We start from the raw sequence: 20,126 nt of genomic DNA, 5'->3' as shown, positions 1-20,126 counted from the left end.
AGTCTTCATATATATCCACACATCTACAATTCCTTATAACAAAGTAAGCCGAGCCAGGTAGGTTCACCTTCAAGAAATGATTACACGGAATGCTACTAGCACCTTCTGAGACCCTATCTCAGAAGCATCTTAACTGATCCTAAGGGGTCTAAAGCTCTTCATCTAGTGGAGTGTGTGTGTGTGTGTGTGTTTTCTCACTTTTTCAGACTCCAAGTCTATTGGAACAAGACAAGACAGTATGCAGACAAAAAAAGGCAGATTTGCTCAGACCCACAAACAGTGAGCAAGCAACAAGCTCCTTAACAGAATGGGAGGGGTGAATTGATAAACTACATCACACTGCTTGAGAAGATGACAACTGTCCATTTGATGTGGGCTGCTATTTCCAATGCCCATCTGCTAAAGCTGTAGTATACCAAGTGCTGCTAGCAGGAAGGGAATCTGACAGGACACACCAACATACAACACATTCTCTTATTCAATAGCGTTATAAGTGCAAGGGGATTTCAAATATTTCAAAACAAACTCCACCCTTAGCTGCTGCTCATTTATCAGTGCGTCAAAAGATTGTGCAACAATGATTAATTTTTTTAGTAACAAATGTTAGGAACTAAAGAGCAAAGGACTTGCCTAGATAAAGAGAGAAGATTTAAACATGCCAGGTAACAAAAAGACATGTGCAGAAATCTGTGGGAACTGTATAGTAGGAGGGAACTCTTTAGAGGGGACACAGGGACCATCACTAAGTGCGACTGGTACTTTCTAGTCAGGGAATAGGGCTGCCCCTGGCTGCCTTCTCAGCTGAGAAAGACAATTGTTTATTTGGACAGATATGGTCTTACAGAGACATGCCATTTATCATACTTTTCTATGTATTTTGAAATACAAAGCTGACAGATTTAGGAGCTAGCCTGAAACCAAATGCTTTTGAATTCAGACAGGGATGGAAAAGAGAGGGGGCCATGTTTGGTGTATTCTTCTCTTTTTTCATGTACAAATTCCATGGTAATTAAGCATATCATATTGACAGCCTTGAAGACCTCTGTTTATCCACAGAACAGGTACAGCACGAGTAGCAATAGCATAAGCTTCCCTACAACACCCTGACAATGTGCCTCAAACCTTCTCCTACGTGGGAAAAAATCATGGGAATTACACTGAAAAGATACATTTGATAACTGAGTCCATCTCCTTGACAGTGTAGGGTTGTTCCCTATAGTATATTTTCAGGCTTTCAGGTTCCTTATGAATGGACTTCCATCATTTCACTTGGAAGATTTTACTTGGAAGATCTCTCAGTCAGGAACTTTCCCCTGATATTTAGCATAATTCCCACTTCATTACTTATAGCTATTATTCCCCTTTCATCACCCTACATGACAGGCACTAGAAGGTTTTAAAAGTGGGAGGGCCAAGCAACCAAAATGGGCCAAATCTGAATGGCACTGCAACCTCATGCACCAGGTTGCAATGCCACTCATTCACATTTGGCCCATGGTGCAGGGGCAGCCATCATGAAAAAGTGTGTGCAGGGAGGAATGGCCCTTTGGCCCCTGTTTCCCATACCTATGCTATATGATGTCTCTCCATCTTTCAGTGTTTGTAGACTATTTCTTGTCTTGTCTACATGGTGCCTTAGTCCAAACTAGCTGGGGGGCAAACTCTAATGAGCACCAGTATGTCGTGCACCAATTGAACTGTATGGCCCCTACTGGTGAGCACTAGAAGTTCCCTAATGTTTGAAACAGGACTACATTAACGAGCACTAGGGAACTTCTAGCACTCACCAGCAGCAACCACGCAGGCCAGTTAGCATGCTCCACACTGGGGTGCATCATGTAGATAAGTCCTTAGCTGTCTCTTCGACAAGCAATATATATGGAGAGCTCTTCAGTTTTCCGCAGACCAATCCATCTCCTCACTCCCTAAATTGTTTAACTGCCCTTCTTTGAACTCCCTCCAATTTGTCAATATCTTTCTGGTAGTGGGGTGCCCAAAACCTAATGCAGCATCCCAAGTAAAGTTACAGCAGGGCACTATTACTTCTCTACTGCATGATATGATACCTCTACTGTACATATACAACCCAAAACTGCATTGGCCTTTTCTGCTGTCATGTCCCAATCCAAACTCATGTCCAATTTGCTGTCCAGTAATACCTTTTTGCAGTATTTCTACTACTCAGGTTTCTCTAAACTGAATTGCATTGTTATTTTTTTGTCCACATTTCTAAACTCTTTAAGTCCCTTTGTATTATATTTCTGTCCTGTTTTTTTAAACTCACTCTCATTTAGTGTATTTGCACATTTCATTAATGTATTACTCCCTCTTCCAGATCGTTGATGAAGACATTAAATAATGGTAAACCTGTGGTACCCTGAGAGCCCTCCTACCAACTTGATACACTAGGGTATTTTTATGGTCTTTTAGCCAGATTTCAATCCCCATGATTGTGCTCCTGTCCAAGTCATTTTGATTTAAGTTTCCAAATATGATTTATTGAGATTCTTGTCCTACTGATGTCTATGAGAGTTTTGCATTTATTTCAGTAAGAGCTGACCTAACGTATCAAATGCTTACCTCAAATCTAAATATAATGTACCATACCCCCTACATTTCCTTCATCCAGTAATTCTATAATTCTATCCTGTCCCATAAAAAAAAACTATAAAGTTTGCTAGTAAAATATATTCTTTATAAACCTAATGCTACTCATTTCAGTCTCCAAGGGCCATTCAATCCTTGGCCTGCCTGCTGAGATAACCAGAAGTGGTGCCAATTAGTGCCAATTGTGCTGGTGAATTTTGTGATGTGTAAATGTGTCCAGTAGGAAATCAAATGAGATATGAGCATGTACATTTTCTATGGATTTTTTTTGGAGTGGTGGGGGAACCAAGGCATGGGGGGAAACTACCCTGTAAAATAATAGATTTTTTTTTACCCAGTTTACTTGATCTCAAATGAAAATGGAAAAATAGGGACAGGTTTCTCTGTGGCTACTAGGGTGCTGGGATTTTTTTTGGAGGAAAACCAAGGGGCATTAACACAAAAAATTCTAGGTTTGGTTCCCACAGTTCCACCTCGAAAGAGTTGCCTTTAGATTTCTGTGGAGTGGAAAGTGTCACAATGCCATGGAGAGTCCTGGGCTGGGACAACTCCAGCAACTTCACATGGCACAAATCTCACTCTCACTTACACTCCTCCACATTTTCCATTGAATTTCCTGCTATACAGTTTTACTCATGCCAGACTGATTATGAAGGAAATAAAATGATGCAACAGTCAAAAAGTTCTCTAAGTTGTTCCAAAAGTCAAAACAAAAGAAAACAAAAAATAAAAGAAATGTTCAAAACAACAAAAAACAATCTTTAAGGGGAGGGGGAGGGAAAAAAAGAAACAAAAAGAAAACCGAGAAAGACAAATGAATGTTAGAGCAGGCACGATCATGGACAGACGCCAGCTACTTACGTTCACCTCGGTGATTGCTATATCAACAATGCTACCCACAACAATCAAGGCGTCAAATGTATTCCATGCATCACAGAAATAGTGCTGCATGTGGCAGAGAAGCCAAGGAAAGAAAGAGAGAGAGAGCGAGAAAGAGAGAGAGAGAGAGAGAGAGAGAGAAAGAAAGGAAAAAAAGTAAAAAAATTAAAACAAAAACAAAACAAAAACAAAAAAAGCATGAAAGAGGGAGAGAAGAGAAAAAAAATAAGAAAAGAAAGAGGTTACGTGGGCATATTAAATAGTCTCTTACCACTTTATAGTACTGGCTGCTCAAACTTCTGTAAAGTTTCACATGATGGAGGGTATCAACAAAAGCCTGGTTAGTTAGGAAGTTACACTCAAGCATGTCTACTCTTGGAGGGAAAAAAAGCACACACACCCCAAGCTCTGTGCACTTTCACCAGTCACAGCCGGGGGTGTGCTATGACAAGTGAAAAAGAAGGAGGCGGTTCCCCCTCCTTTCTTTTTCCCTTGGGAGAAGGAGAAGGACGACGGCAAGTTCAATAAAAGCATGACTAGAGGGGGGAAAAAAACCAGAAAAAAGAGAGAGAGAAGGAAACAGAGAAGGAGGAGGAGGTGGTGGTGGTGGTATCCTGGGGAGGGTAGAGTAATACTCACATTAGTTTCACTGAGAATGACGTCTATAATGCTGCCAATTACGATGAGGAAGTCAAAAACATTCCAAGGATCACTAAAGTAACCCTACATAAGGAAGGGGCAGGCAGGATGGGGATTAAAAAGGAATGTTAGACAGACAAAAACAGTTCAAAATTACCATTAGAATTATTGCCTTGATACCTCAAGCAGTTTTGCTCTTAAATCTGGTTTAGAGACCAAAGACCAGTTCTTGCATCCCTTATGCAAGCTGTCCTTTTTCCAGACAACGTAACCATTGAAGCCAATTGGACTCCCTGCTTGAGTAAGGACTGCTCTGTAAGTAGGGGTTGCAGGACCGAGTCCTTCGGGTGTCAGAGCCACCTTTCTCCAAGTAATCTAACACCTTTTGCTATGCTGGTTTTCCTGGCTTGTGTAATTTTGGGGGGAGGGGTAAAGGAATGGTGACCCTTGGTTCTCTCCAGTATTCACTCTCATGCTGCAAATGAGAAACGGCCACTGGATCCACATTCAGGCTGTAATGGACTGTGCTAGGGCTATGAAAGACCAGGTGTCTCTTAAGAAAAGAGAAAGAGGGGCTTGACAAAATCAGGAGGTGGGTTAGAAGGAGCTTTTATAACTCGTTGCTTATCATGTTTGGTTCTTTGTCCAAACACCCTTTGTGGATTTGCAAGGCACCAATAGTTTCTACTGATTGTGCCTTAGCTCTTCTCTTCAAGGCATCGAGGCAGACTGGTGCTCTTAGCAAGAGAGATGCAAAATCAGGCTCTTAAGTGTCCTGAACATCTGTTTTCCCGAAGCTGGGAATAGGTGACAGAAGATGGATCACTTGATGGTTACCTGTTCTGTTCATTCCCTCTGAAGCACCTGGCATTGGCCACTGTCGGAAGACAGGATACTGGGCTAGATGGCCCATTGGTCTGACCCATTATGGCCGCTTTTATGTTCTTATGTTAGTGTTATTCTTCAGGCTCTTTATGAGATCCTGCCTGTTGTCTCCTCACACCCCAGTGGAGGGTCCTCAGCTCTGGCTGCTTTAAGTAAAATACATTATGATATTTTACGCACTCTGTGAATTGAGGGCAACTTTGTGTGTCCAATTTGCCTACCAACATTCAAAGCGGCACCAGCCTCTACTACCTACCATCCACCCCAATGATCTTGAGCAGTAAGGGGAGCTAGGATCCAGCATCCTTTTCAGAAAGGCCTTGTTCAGTCTGGCTGCTGAGCTTCTGGTTGTCTGTCTCTTTTTCAAATTAATATCTTGAGCAAAGTTTTACAGTTACTCTCAAGAGAATTTGTCAAGATTTGCAAAATATCTTTGCCAAGAGCTCACCTTTCCTGCATGATACCCTTTTTCTTCAATTTTAGGAACAAACAAACAGGAACTCTGGTACTCCTGTTATGTATTTTGGTTGTGGAAGGATGGACTAATTTGACTTTCCTGATTCCCAACTGTGTCTTGTTTCCAGCGATACTGAACCTAAGTTGCACTACACTTGCTATTCTTAGAGCTGGGAAGTCATGTCATGGGTAAAGTGTGAACCTGAGTTCCCAGACAGCACTGCAGAAAGAAAAGAGGGGAGAACAAACAATCCCACTGCTGGCACTGCAAAAGCCAGGCTTGGGAACCTGAGATTGTCGTAGGCACAACTAATATCTGGGTCAGTCACTGGCTAAGAGTTTCCTTCTGAACCCTGGAAGGCAGCCCAGATGGACTCTTCTGGAGAACTCTCACATTAATGGGCCACGCCTTGGGCAGAACAAACAAACATGCAAACCCCACTTTCCGACTGAGTACACACCAGACAGTTGCTGTGAGGGGAATTGTTAGAATGGACTTTGAAAAGAGAAACAAGAAAAGAAACCCCATTCTGAAAAACACAGCGAGTGTTTTCGTGTGCAAACATGAAATAGGTTTGTTCAAAACCTGAACTCTTAAAAAAAAATCTGCTTAGTGAGTGTAAATTTCCCACTTCATATCCCATATTACACAGTCTGCTATTTGGGGAGAGGAAACAGGAGCAAAAGCAAATTTAGGGAATAATATTAGTCAGCATCCAGCCTAGAAAATACACAGCAAACATTAGCATGAGCACAGCGGTGATCTCCAGCATTTCTAGCAACCAGATGGACCTGGAATAAAAGTGTAATTAGACTTCACCAAGGGGAAGGGGAGGGAGAGAATGGCAGATTAAACTGTAAAGGCACTCACATTTTGAACAAATAAAGAACACATACAGATCACACAGAGGTGCAAGAAGGTGCCTGTGTGACCTGACATGACCTCAGCCCTGAGGGCACTTGAAGAATCAAGAGAATAAAGCAGAAGACAATGGGCCCGATCCTACAGCCTTTCTTCATGAGCACAGTCCCACTGAGGTAGTGGCACAGCTCACATATAGAAGATCTGCAGGATCAGACTCAGTAACATGTCTACCTTCCATTTCCTTCTCTGTGTTCATCTACCAGCCTCAAAAGGGATGTCGGTGGGATTCCAAACAGCTCTTGAAATAAGAACTCTGAGTTTGCTTTTATGCAGCAACAGGGGTGAAGTTCATACCTGTTTGATTGTTTGGGCTGTGCCCACCATAATGGTAGCTGTTTACTTTCAAATCCATGGATACTTTGTATGGTTTAAACAGCTCTTTAGCAAGCATGGGAGATGCCACCATCAGATTATACCAATTTTACAGCAGATCATAGTTTGGGCCTAACAGGTTTTAATGAATACTCGGACTCCCAGCCCAACAGGCAATTTTCACAATTGGTGTAACATCAGGGTGACCATTGGGGCCAAATTTTGTCTTCAGATAAACATGGAGGCCAATGGATTCAATTCTCTCAGTTACAGTAACATAACCTCACTGAAGTCAACCGCATTGTGCTGATATAACCAAGCAGTATGTGGCCCAAAGAGAGCTGTGTATCTAGATCCCAGGGCAAAATCTGGCCCTCAGAGCAAAGATTCCTTTTTTCATCAGAATTTAATAGGCCTGATTCTGGTGTCAGTTACACCAAAATAAATCTGGAGTCACTTCATTTACTTCCACGGAGTTACTGTGGGTTTACACTGGAATTACTGATGTCAGAAAATAGGCCCATATTTTGAACCATGGCTTCCCTCAAATGGCAGCTCTGCTGATCCCAGTCAGCCATTGGCTCATTCTGAAAGGTGTGAGTCATGGTCTTGTCATCTTAGTCTCCATAGGAGGCACCCCTGTAATGACCCACTGTGTGTGGTACCCATGTGTGAGGTACACTCAAAGAACTCCTCTTTTCCTCACACACCTGGGTTGTTTGATAAAGAGGAACTACTGCTACTCTTCCAGTTTTATTCATCCCCACACCCAACAGTCCATTTTTTAAGAACTGAATTAAAAATATTATTTTAAAATAATTTCCCTCCTCCTCTCCCAACCCCTCTCTATAGCAAGAAGAGGGGCTTGAATGAAGAAGATAATATTCATAGTCACACAGTCTAAAGAAATCATAGAGCGCTGCTGCTTATATTCTTCAAATAAGGTCCAAGGAATACTTTGTTTGTGTGGAAATTAATTAAATCGTTCCTTAAAAGCCAATCCTTCTTAGAGACATCATCTGAAAACTGTCCATGTGATTGCTTGGCTTTAGATTATAGCTTGTAATCTTGTCAAGAGTTACAAGCACATATTGAAAGTGAATTAGACCCCTTTGGGATTTCTTGTTATGACCTCAAAGTACCTCTCAAAGCCAGATTCCTTGTTGAAGAGAATCACGGTGGTTGATGAAAGACAAGCTGACTGAGGAAGGCGCTTTCGGTCAAATAAAGAGGTAGCAGTTCCAAACTATTTTTCCCACCAGAAAGTTTTGATTTTTTCCCCCCAGGGAAGGAGGGGGAAGTGAACTGAAGGCACTGTTTATTTTTGCAATAGAGGAATTTAGAGTGCAATACCATAATTTACCCTTAAAGGGAGACGCTCACCCTACTTCAGCCATAGAGTTACATATCACTGTGCTGAACTCTCCTGGGATTTACTGAGGAATTTCAGTCACCCCCTTGTGGGAATTTTTTGGAGTACATGATATCTATGGAGCTTGTGTGGGAGGGAGGCCAGGTTGGTTACTCATGAGCATGAAGTACCCATCATTACAATAAAACACACACATTTTCTGCCCCTCTCTGCATTCCCCACCAAAAGGAACTGTTAGCAAATCACCTCAGGATCAATTAAATAATGAAAAGCTGATCATACATATGCAGTGACTGACTGGAGTGGAATCTCATTTGTGCAGGGGAGCAGACACAGTATCACTTCGGAATGAATATGCCAATCATCTTTAGGTTTCTTGGGTACTGAGTTCAGCTAGTAAGATACTGTGGTTTGTTTCAACACTAATGGAATCACTGTGATCTCTGGAGACCATGGCTTTTATATCCTGTGAAAATATTCCTAACTACAGTAGCTGGGAAGCCTTGTTAACAGCAGAGAAATTGCCCACTAGAACCTGTCTGAAGGTCTGAGCTCATAGCCACTTGAGACTCAAAATCAGAACTCTGGGGGACAGTTCTAGCATAAACCAGGCTACCCCATGCCCAGAATTCCTAACAGGAAAAGGGGGATGGGGTGCTGAATAGTGATCCCAGCTGGGTTAGGAGTATACAACCCAGTGGAAATTCCAGGGTCACCTCTGTGCTAATTGATGTGCAGATATTTCTTTGCTTAGCCACAGGTGCTCAATGCTCTCTTACTACAAGGTTTGCAAAAATTAACTAGTCTCTCCCACTGTAAAACATATGTAGATGAAGGGTGCAGCAAAACCTCAGTGTTTCTATTGGGCGGGATCTGAATGTAGGTCAGATGGTCCCCAATGGAAGAAGCTGCTACAGTACTGCAAAAAAATGGGAAAGATGTAGAAAGGGAGGGGTGGAGAGAGAGAGAAGATGGGGGAACTAACAGGAAAGAATATTGACAGGATGATCTGGTCTCAGAGTACCTACAATAAATCTGCAAGTCTAGACAATGGAAAGAAACATTAGTCTTAAGCCACGTGTATGGTGAAAGGGGGAGTTTATGGGAGGGAGGGAAAGGGGCTGGTTCAAGGATGACTTCCTGATAAGGAATGTGATTTCTTAAAGGAGAGCAAATATTCTGTTTGATTGGAATGGACATCAATTCATACTTCGCTGATGATCTGCAAAGCTAGCTGAGCTGCCACAGTCTGGTAGTAGCACAGTACCTTCATGTTCAACACGGGAATGCATTTTTAAAACTCTTGCAGGCCACTTGGAGTTGTGGGGTTCACTTCTCGGCTTTTACTGAAAGCGTCTGTACTGGAAAGTGGCAAGGCAAAGGGGCATCTCTTTATGAAGAAATTTAAACTGAATCACATATATTCTGTCATTTGAATCTTGGCGCAGTCTCACGGGCATGGCTGAGAGAACCACATGTATTCTGCAGAATATTACAAAGCTACAATAACAACTGACATCAAATGGAGATAATGCAAATTATGCTAAGATGCCATTTAGCCATAACAGCAATCATGGAAATTAACAGTGCCTAGTAGAGAAGAAATAAACTGGAGGATGCAGCTGCTTGCAGATCATGACAGACTGTAGGAAAACAGCACCTATTTGCATACTATCAGCTCTCACTCATTGATGGATTAATTTCGAGAGACAGAGTCATCGCAATTCACCTACTGCTTGTCGTAATGAGTCATTGCTGCAGGGAGCCACACAAATCCTGTACTACATCAAAGCTATAAACAGTCAAAGGAGACAAGTTCTTCAACTTCTGAGTCAGTTCCAAAAAGGAAGGAACATGCTGCTGCTCTTTGCTTATTCAACAAGAAAGCAGCCCCATCCTTTTAGGGCAAGACTCATTTTTAATAATCTGGATATCTTTATTTTACACTTCAGATTCATGAGCTCTCATATTTCCCCCAGTAAGAAGGTACTGAAAGCAGATGGGTGGTTTTCCCCTCGGATTTAATGGCCACCCAGACATATTGTCTCTAACATGTCAGAATCAAAGATGTTGCAGGGACTGGATGACTCTGTAACTGGTAATAGAACACAGATACATTCATTTCCGGTCCCTGGCTGAATCTGGCTCAGATTATCGGTGACCAAAAATTATTATCCTCTGAGTACTGTTTGACAAGGTGCAGTATCTAAAATAGGTTACTGGTCTCTGTTTTGTTCCCAGTGGACAAGAGTCCCCATCTCTCTCTCATACACACACATGGAAAATCTTCACCTCAGTTGGCACTAACTGGCCTCCTCGCTGGCAGTCTTAAAAGGAAGAAAATACTAATAGAATCTGAACTAGTCTTTTTCCTAAAAGGTAGTGTCTCCAGGTCAGGCGTAAGGGCGATGTTGAGGATGCCTGCCCTGCAGCACTTTGTATCTGTTTTGTGGTTAAAGGACTTCCATTTCCAGATCTTACACTACAGTTCAGCTCACCCAGCATTATGTTCGCTTGCAAATAATCAAATAGGTTCTTTCCCACCTGGATGATAGTGCAGTTGGTAACTCATATCTTTAGTTTCTTCATTTTTCTAGGTAGCTGTCACTGTGGTATATAAGCACTCAGCCATGTGTGAGGTCTGAAATTCAATGTGTGACTTAGGGTGCCTGTGCCCTAGATCAGGTTAGAAGCATGACAGAGGTGATGCCCTGTATCTCTGGAGATGGCACCCAGCAGCAAAAGTGCCTCCTAGTGGTGGCAGGAATATCTTTCAGGTCCGCACAATGGGAAGGGATGGAGAATAATGACTCTGAACAATGACTAGATGAAATCCTCCTGGGAAACTGTTGTTGTTGTTGGCTTGGATTCTTCTTAGTTTTGTGGGAAAGGAGGGTAAGGAATGGCAAAAGCCTGTATGCACTGAAGTTTCAGGCCTCTCTGACATAAGAACATGAATACAAGGAATAGGAATTGAATGTTCCCCTATCTCCATTGCTGGTCCCCTGGAACAATGAAATCAGCCTTCTTGATCTTCATCCAGGTGGAACCCTTTTGATCCAGTGAAGCTCTGTAAAGAGAAATGGGCTTTTTCCAAGAATAACATCATCATGAATATCCCATGGTCATGATAGCAGGATGTAACCCACAGGAAACATTACACTCCAGTCAAAACACTGACTTGATGGAAAGACTGAAAAATGGCTGTGACGGCTAGCTATGCCTGAACATTTCACATTCTATATATTGATAACCATGTGCAATTTGCTATCATGTCACATTAGGGAGAAACTATCGGTTTCTACATTGGCGGACTCCCCAAGGGCTACAATGAACAGGTTCTGTCATGATCAAGTATGAGAGAGAATGCACCAAGACAACAGCACAGGAGAAGGAAAGAACAAAAAGCTGGACTTTGCTATAAGAACATAAGAGAACATAAGAACGGCCATACTGGGTCAGACCAAAGGTCCATCTAGCCCAGTATCCTGTCTACCGACAGTGGCCAGTGCCAGGTGCTCTAGAGGGAATGAACAGAACAAGTAAACATCAAGTGATCCATCCCCTGTCACCAGTTCCCAGCTTCTGGCAAACAGAGTTTAGGGACACCATCCCTGCCCATCCTGGCAAATAGCCATTGATGGACCGATCCTCCATGAATTTAACCCTGTTATAGTCTTGGCCTTCACAACATCCTCTGGCAAAAGAGGATATAAAAGAGATTCCCTCTTTTTAGGGAAGGGAGCATGACCCAAAAGAAGCTGTCCACTGCAAAAAACAACTATGAGCTGAGATATTGCTAGCAACATGTAAGGACACAGCTACCAATCATTGACCTTTATCACTGATGCTTCCAGGACTGTTGTAGTCCACCTTTCCATAGCCGCTTCTACATGAGAATAGGAGCAAATGCTTTGCTTTAAAAAACCCCCAACAGTTTCACTTCTCTCTTTCTGAAAGAGATCCCATGTTCTTTAAATACCATAACAAGTGGGATGCAATGGTAGATTTGCAAGTGGAGGCTTCTGCCTGCACATCTCTGGAAATGAAGAATCTTTTATCCTTATTTTGGTGGAGGATGAGCCAGGAAGTGGTAACAGACCGGAAAGCATCCAGAATCAGTGAGAGATGTCTTAGGAGGGGATACAGACTCTGTTCATGTAGGTGCCATGAGATGGAGCTAGACGTCTTGTCTGGCATGGCTGGTACAGAGGTATGGTTGCCCACTGGAACAACTCTACACTCAAGTGACAGTCCTGAGAGATATGCATCATATGTTTTTAGACTGTTTGGTTTACTGTAGTTTTCTCTCTGTATTTTTTCATAAAGGCTCTGATTTTACAGAAAGTACAGTTTTTCCATCTACAGAATAAAATAACACCATCACCAATACTCGTTCTTATGCATCAATCTCAAAGTGTTTTATAAAGGAGGGTCAGCATCACTATACCCATTGTACGCTTGGGGAAACTGAAAAGCACAGAGCACTAAAGTGACGTGGCCAATCCGGCCAGTGGCAGAGTGGGGGATAGAAATCAGGTTTCTTGGCCACAGTCCAGTGCCTTATTCCTAGGCAACACTGCCTCTGACATATCATTTCCTAACAGGATAGAAAGTACTGTGTAGATGGGGCCTTGCTGTAGCCTGTTATTTGGTATTGTTTTTAAATGAAGAGAACCTGTGAGAACTTTTGACCATTTTGTATGAGCCTGACTGAAGTGACAGAGGTTTGGGATTTCCCTTCTGTGGTTGAGAACAAGTAACTTTCCCCTGATATTGTTCCCTTTCAGTGCTGCTGCTGTTGCTGCAGGCACCATTGTGAATGAGATCCCAGTGCACCATCCCACTGTGCTTTTAACACAGTGTTAATAATTTTCTATATTAATAAAGACTAATAGCTAATACTGTGCTTCCTACACTGCTGCATTGTGTAGTCATATCATTATTTTTGAACACTCATAATGTCATTAAAACCCTCAAGTGCCAGACTGGAAATAAATCTGTCACAATGTTGCAGAAATATGCAAATTCCCTGGGTACGTTTACTGTGAAGGAAAAGGTCCCTCGTTAATGAAGCTCCTATTCAGCATCTTAGTATTTATCTTTGCCTACCAGATTTCCTATCAGTCCTCTAGGAGGTTGGCTAATCACACTGCACAGCCCTTGCTGGAGAAAATTAGAACAGTTACATATAATTCATAATAAAGAGTACAGGATAAATTTTGTGTTGTTGAAAGGTGTTGGATTGTCAATCCCAGAAGGAGGATGTCCTCTATCCTATAAGCACATAGGCAGTGGCAGTGCAAACATCCTTCACATCTCTCACCAATGTGCTTCCACCATGACAAAATGGGGAACACTTCTAAGGACAGAGAGGAGTTCATTCTCTGTGTTCATTCAATTCTTGGCCTCTCCACTGGGATTGCCAATAAAGAGATCAATTATGCTGCTTTTTTATGTGACATGGACCCCATCCACTAGGAAACTAGCTCATTTCATACAGGATGTCAACTAGCATTCAGAATGAAGAATTTTGATCCCTGCTGACCAGGGCTCAATTGGAACCAGTGACCTAGAAATGTGTGTAAAGCTTTGTGTCCTGTTACCAATTCAGTTCCCTCTATTTCATTTATCCAATGCATACTTTTCACATTGCACAATTTGTTTGTCTGGGGTACCTGCCTCCTTTATCTGTGAAGTTTAACTATATTGCCTGCTTTCCTCTCCTTTAAAGTCCTACTAATGATCAGTGTCCCACAACTGGTAGAGTAGGTTCAACAACAAATGGGATTTATGGTTTGCAGATCATACATGCTTTTAATGAATACCTGGCCCAACAGCCAATTTTCACAATTGGGCCAAATTTTGTCTTCAGATGAACATGGAAGCCAATGGATCCAATTCTCTCAGTTACAGTAATATAACATTACTGAAAACTCATTGAAATCTAAAGGAAGCACTAATAAGGATTCCGTGGATGTTTGCATAAGGGACTAGATCCATTATTTGCTGTGTTGAGGCCTGTAGTCTGAAAAATGTTAGCAGAGCAATCCTGTTCCTGAGTCTCCTGCTGTGTAGTTTGTTACATTCCTCTGTATGGGAGTGTTTGTTGTTCAGTGGTCTTTTTTCTATTTCAAATGTATTTTTTAACCTAAAAAGTCAACAAGGAGGCCACCGGACACCTTGTTGTTTTTGTGGATACAGACTAACACGGCTACCCCCTGATTTTTTAACTTAATGAGCCTGCACTCTAAATAAGAGGAATGCAGTTTCCCTTTCTTCAGATGACTCCTTCATATAATAGGCTTTATGGAACAGAGTCGGAATGGTATCTGTCTGAGATCCCATAGTAAACAACAACAGCCACCTTGATGCTTGTCCTGCGACAATCCCTGTCACATATGCTCTGTGCATGAATGGCATTTAGCCACTGGCTCATGTTTGGGGTGGTGTGGATCCACACACCCTGGTGGAACTGTGGGGAAGATGGTTATAGGAGGCACAACCCCTCCCTAATCCCATTTCTGCTTTCTTCCTCCACCTGGACTCCATCTTTCCAAGGCTCCCTAGGCATGCAGGGTGCAACCTGCTCCCCGAGGTGCATCTGACCAACTTCTCAGGCCAGTGAGGACGGTACATGGGCTCATGGCCTCTCCTCCTCCTCCCTGCCCTTCTATGCCCCTCCTCCCAGAGGTGCATTGAGGAAGCAGTCCTTACGTTTCCCTAAGCACAGGAATGTTAATTACCTTAGTCCCATACCAGCCATAGACAGATGAATTAACGACTATGTGTAGGGAATGCAATGGAGAGAGCAAGTCTATTGAAGGGCCTCTACCCCATGTACCTGGGCAGGGGCTTGAGACAGTCTGATCCTTTATGTATAGATCTAATTATTAATCACTGTTATTTATGTATATTATGGTAGCAGCCCAGATGTGCTAGGTGCTGTTCAGACATACAGGAAGACACACATTAGTATAAATTCTGCATAACTGAACTAGAAAAGAGGGCCATTCCCCCTGCTACACCTGTGGTTACATATTCAAATACCCTCACAACATGTATGCATTGCACTCCTAATCCCTGTCAAACAGGTGATTGCAAATGTGCAGTCTATTGTAAAAGGGAAGGACAGTTTTATGGCTAAAGCCCATGACTGGCTATTGGGAGATTCAGGTTTTTTGCTTGCCTTTGCCACAGATGTCCTATGTGACCTTGGGCTAGTCATTTAGGCCTGATTCATCAAAGTACTTAAGCACATGCACACTTTTACACTCATGAAAAAGCCCATTGCTGTCAATGAGATTAGGCATGTATTTAAATTGCCTATGTATTTAACCCCCTTCTTGACTTTGGCCTTAACCTTTCTGTGCCTCAGTTTCCCCCTCTTTGCAATGAGGATAATGATCATTTATCTATCACAGATTCACTCCTCTAACCCAGGGCCAACAGGCCTATGGGCGTCCTACCTCCAAAATGACCTTGAGCCAATGTGCAGGTCAGTTTTGTGGTGTGCAGGGGGTGTATGTGGCTCTTCTGTGTGGCTCACATGGTGACGAGCACTCTGCATCAAACCCTGGCACCAGGGGTGAGTTTCACCTCTAATCCACACAAAAAGAGGTGAAATGAAGTGAATATTAATTATTCACCCAGTTCCAATCCCCAGAGAACAGCACCTCAAGAGACTCTGTGAATGAGAAATCCATGCCCCTCAGACATGGGAGGTGCGACCCCTGCCAGAGAACTTCAGTAACATGTAGAAGTATAAATACAATATCATTAATTACCCTAAAAGTTATAGGCCTCCTTCCTTGGTTTTTATTTCCACTTCCCTCTGTTTTTCTTTCCCTTCTTTATTTTTCTCTTTCCATCTCACTCTTTCATTCTACCCCCTTCTGTGCTTCTCTCTCTTTTCCTTTCCACTTTTCTGTTTAGTCGTCTTGTCCATTTTATTAATTTTTTCCTCTTTCTGAGTCTTGTATTTTCTCTTCCTTTAAAAATACTCTCTCCTTCCTCTTACCCATTGTTTATACACACTATTTCCTTTCTCGGTTTTGTTTCTTTCCCTTTCACTGAAACCCAATTCTTTGTTGTTATTTCTCTCCTTCCCCTCATACATGGTCTCTTTGTTCTCTCACTTTCTTCGGTCCTCACATCCTGTTGTCTGGTCCTTCCTTGCTCTCCTCATGTTCCAGTGTCTCTTCTCCAACTTTCATCCTCAAAGGAAGTTCATTATCTTTTTCCTCTTCTTATGGCCCCTCATATCTTTATTTTCTTACTCCTCCTCTCTCTTTCCCTTTTCAGGCCCCTGCTCCCAGTCACTAAGACATTAAAGGAAGGGGACAGAATGCCCTTTCTGTTGCAGTAGGTGGGGTGAGCCAGTTAACCAATACCTCTTTTAGCTCAGTGTCCTCTAGCTTGCTGTCTCCTGCACAGCAGAAAGGATGAAACAGAGGCTGATGAGAGAAATTAGCCTGATGCCTATCCTGGCCGCCTCAAGTCCAGTGCAGAAAGAAATCACAGCATTTGAGCCTTTTAACAACCAGAACAGCCTAGTTAAAGTCTTTGGGTAGCCTGCACTCAGGAGGCTCATGGTATCTGGATGCTCTATTCCTGAATCTCATGGATAATCCAGGCCTGAGCTAACACCCCCTCTATGCTATAAATCTGTGGCACTGCACCTCAGGGGAACCTGGTTACAACAAAAATATGGTTCCTGGTTATCATGTGTGGATTGGACCTTAACTGTGTTTTATAACTGGTCAAACCTTGGACCACAACTGAAATCCAATCTAAATTACAAATTGCAACAATGTTTGTAACTTGGCTGGAGACAGCCTGGTTGCAGCCAGGTTTTCTGACATGGCTGCATTAGTGTAGAAAGGTCCTTAATCTGATCCTCCCAGATGTGCCAAAGTCCTTGACATGACAGAGGGGCTTAAATCTTCTGGTGTTTGATGCCTGTTCAACAGCCTATGATAGACAGATATTTCTAAGATGACAAGAATGCAGCAATGCAAAGAATGATAGATTTCTAAAAATTAAGAAACTTCATGAGAATGGTGCAATGGGAAGGTGTAAAAAATCCAGTAGCATGAACAAAGGCTGGAGCATCCTAAAATATATCACAACCAATGCACAACAGATTGTGATCTCTCTGAAAAAGAAGAATGCAAGGAAAAGGAAGCAGCCAATGTGGCTTAGCGAAAGACACTCCAAAGATCTGAGTGTGAAAAAAGGAATTGCCCTGAAATGGAGTAGTCAGGAAGGAACCAAAACAGAGGAGTCAGTTTGCAGGCGTGAAAGGAAATATAAGAGCATCTTATGTATGATAAATGCTAAGTGAAGGGCTTAAAGGGGGAATAAAGACTGCCAAATATACCCAGAGAAAAAGAAATACTAGAGAGAAAGTAGATCTATTAATAAATGTGGAAGCATGCATCAATTAGGGCTGAGAACAGGAGGGTTTCCTAGTGAATTGAGGGATGGACTGGTAGCCAGGACTCCCTTGTGTGGAGAAAGTCACAATCCTTCCTGGAACTGCCTGGGGAGTGTACATCCTGCACTGAATGCAAAACTCATTTTCTGTAATGATTTCTGGACACCTCTATACCAAAAAGGTGTCAATAAAGGGAGGGAACTCAGAGAAGAGCAGCAATGGGGCTGACATAATGATCTTATAAAGAAAAAATTAGAAGATCTAAATATGACTGGCTTGGCTGTATGAGGATTTATGGGGGACATGAGAGTCACCTACCTGTAACCATCAAGGAGAGAGACGTTTTGACTGCTACACTGGACAGCAAGAGAAATGGACTATGTGATCTTTTACATCTTTAATATCTATGATTCCTTGAGATAAATCACCAGTATTCCTCTTCTTCACATGGGCCAAGATTCAGCAAGGTACTTAAACATATGCCTAGCTTTATTCATGGGAGTGGTTCCGTTGAAGTACCATCTGAATTAGGGCCAGGAAGAGAGTGGTAGTAGAAATTCAGTTTTCTAGGATCCTATTTCTGACTCAACAAATGGTTCTGGGAGGGTATAATGAACATTTTCCAAGAAGACAAGCACAGTATGAAAGGCTCAGCAATTAAAGAAACCATTTCCCAATGGCTCTGGACAGTTACAGGATTCACTGGGGAAAATTCATCCCTATATTCATTCCCTGAAACGCTAATGAAGCCATCAGAGTTAAAGCAGAGATTAATTAGACTCTTCATCCTTTTTCTCTACCGGCATGAGTTATAAAACATGTGTTCTTTTCATGAAACAGGGAGAGAAGAAAGCTCCAGTAAACGAAACCTTCCTCTCTGAAAAGGAGAGTACTCCTGTTCTTGAGGGGCCAGTCTTAATGTTGAAACACCAAAACAACAAACAGTCCACCAGTACCATTGTTTAGCAGTGATGGTATCTTCTGGCATAAGGTTATGAAACAAGTAGGAGCTTCATCAATGAGGGTGACGTGCAGCCGATGCATGCCATGACTGTGGCTTAGGACATGAGTGTAGGGGAACATATGGATGTATGGATTTTTACTTCTCCAAGGGACAAGATTTCTAATGAGTGGCAGATTTGTTTGGTTCTTTACCAGACCTTTTATTCATACAATTCTACTGTAGACTAGATACAGGTAAGCTGGAAAGTTTGTTTCCAGAGTCCCATTTTCCCAAAGTTCATGTACATGTGTATGTTTGCATTCAGGCTTCAGTTTTGCAGATTACAGAGCCAATGATCAGTCTCTGAATTTCTGCCTGGATCTGAACTCCCACAAAGCTTGGGGGTGTTTGCACTTGGGGATCTGACTCAAGCCCATCTCAGTTCTGGATTTCTCTAGTTAAAGACACCTTTTGGGCTACTGATCATGGCTAAAGTCATTGGTGGCATAAGTGGAAAAAGTCCACTGAAGTTACTACTAGCCTCTTCACAGAAGACAATGTGACCTAGTGGAGAGAGCACTGGACTAGGATTCAGGAGACCCACATTCAATTCCCTGCTCTGCTGGATAACCTTGAGCCAGTCACTTTGCCTCTCGGGGCCTCAGTTGCCCCATCTGTAAAACGTGGACCACAATACTAATCTCCTTTGTAAAGCATTTTGAGATCTACTGATGTAAAGGGCTATAGAACTAGTTTATGTCCCCGACTGAACTAGCAGTTAAATTGTTCCCTTGTGTTTAATGCCATGTTAGCCTAGGCAGATAATGGGTGTGTTGTGGGCAGGAGGCACAAATATGTGTGTAAAAATTTTAGACTGTACTCTGAGCTCTAAAGAGAAAACGCTAAAAGCACCATCAAAAAAAGCTGACTGGAGTGGCTGGAGCTTTTTATAAATTAGAAACACAAACACCAGAGCCCCTCTGTTCCCCAAGCCTCAAGAACATCTCTTTAAACTGCCTGCCTGTTCAGAGTAACTAATCTTGAATCAGTTCATGGGACTTGGCCAAGACAAACACTCAAGGTCCATTTGGGAGTCGAACTTCAGAGCAGCGGGTTAATACTCTGCACAGAGATGCAAGGAACACAGTGATGTGTTCCTTGTCAGCAACCCTAATCATCCCAAATCTCTCTCTGATTATTAGAAAATCCTTTACTTCTCATTCCCTCTTTATGCCTGGAGCAGGTTAGATATTGATGGGCTGTTTGCCTTACTCTGATAAAACCTGGGAGATCTGTGCCTCTCCTCCAGAAAAACATTGCAGACCTAAAGACATGGGCTTGAGACAGTATTGCTCCTACTAAGTTGTGTCAGCTGAAAGACTGCACTACCCCCACGGCTGGGCATAAATGACAGAGACTGCCCTGCCCCCACAGAGGCTAACTAAAGAGATAGCACTGCTCACAGAAGGGCGAAGTACAGATTCACTGCAAAAGCCAAGCATTCCCAGTGCCAGGGCTGTGTTTAGTTATGAAACCTCTTGTTTTTCTACCACCTTCAAATATGGTTTACAGAGCATGGAATGGTACTAAAAGGAGGACCCAGATCCTGGACTAAACATAGTTCTCCATCCCAGAGAATAGCCTCTTGATTACTAAATCATTACTCTAA

At 42.5% G+C, this 20,126-nt stretch overlaps 1 protein-coding gene across 13 annotated transcripts in view; it reads right to left on the bottom strand.

The window, feature by feature from the left end:
* The window catches only part of CACNA1C (calcium voltage-gated channel subunit alpha1 C), an 882,295-nt gene that overhangs the window by 204,674 nt on the left and 657,495 nt on the right, over positions 1 to 20,126 (bottom strand). For 7 of the 13 annotated variants that reach the window (XR_007768991.1, XM_050920772.1, XM_050920690.1 and 4 more), the window contains one exon: positions 3,469 to 3,552. The exons of 1 other annotated variant lie outside the window; for it this stretch is intronic. Coding sequence is in view for 11 of the 12 variants with exons in the window: in XM_050920772.1 (XP_050776729.1) it covers positions 3,469 to 3,552 (84 nt within the window). In the remaining variant the exon portion in view is untranslated. Of the gene's footprint in view, positions 1 to 3,468; positions 3,553 to 4,125; positions 4,210 to 20,126 lie in introns of all 13 variants that reach the window. 5 more of the 13 variants (XM_050920762.1, XM_050920792.1, XM_050920711.1 and 2 more) reach the window with 2 other exon arrangements.

The sequence above is a fragment of the Gopherus flavomarginatus genome, chromosome 1 (genome assembly GCF_025201925.1).
Source record: "Gopherus flavomarginatus isolate rGopFla2 chromosome 1, rGopFla2.mat.asm, whole genome shotgun sequence".
NCBI classification, from domain to species: domain Eukaryota; kingdom Metazoa; phylum Chordata; order Testudines; family Testudinidae; genus Gopherus; species Gopherus flavomarginatus.
The sequence above is the reverse complement of the archived record's forward strand: the minus strand, read 5'-3'. Positions and strand labels throughout refer to the sequence as shown.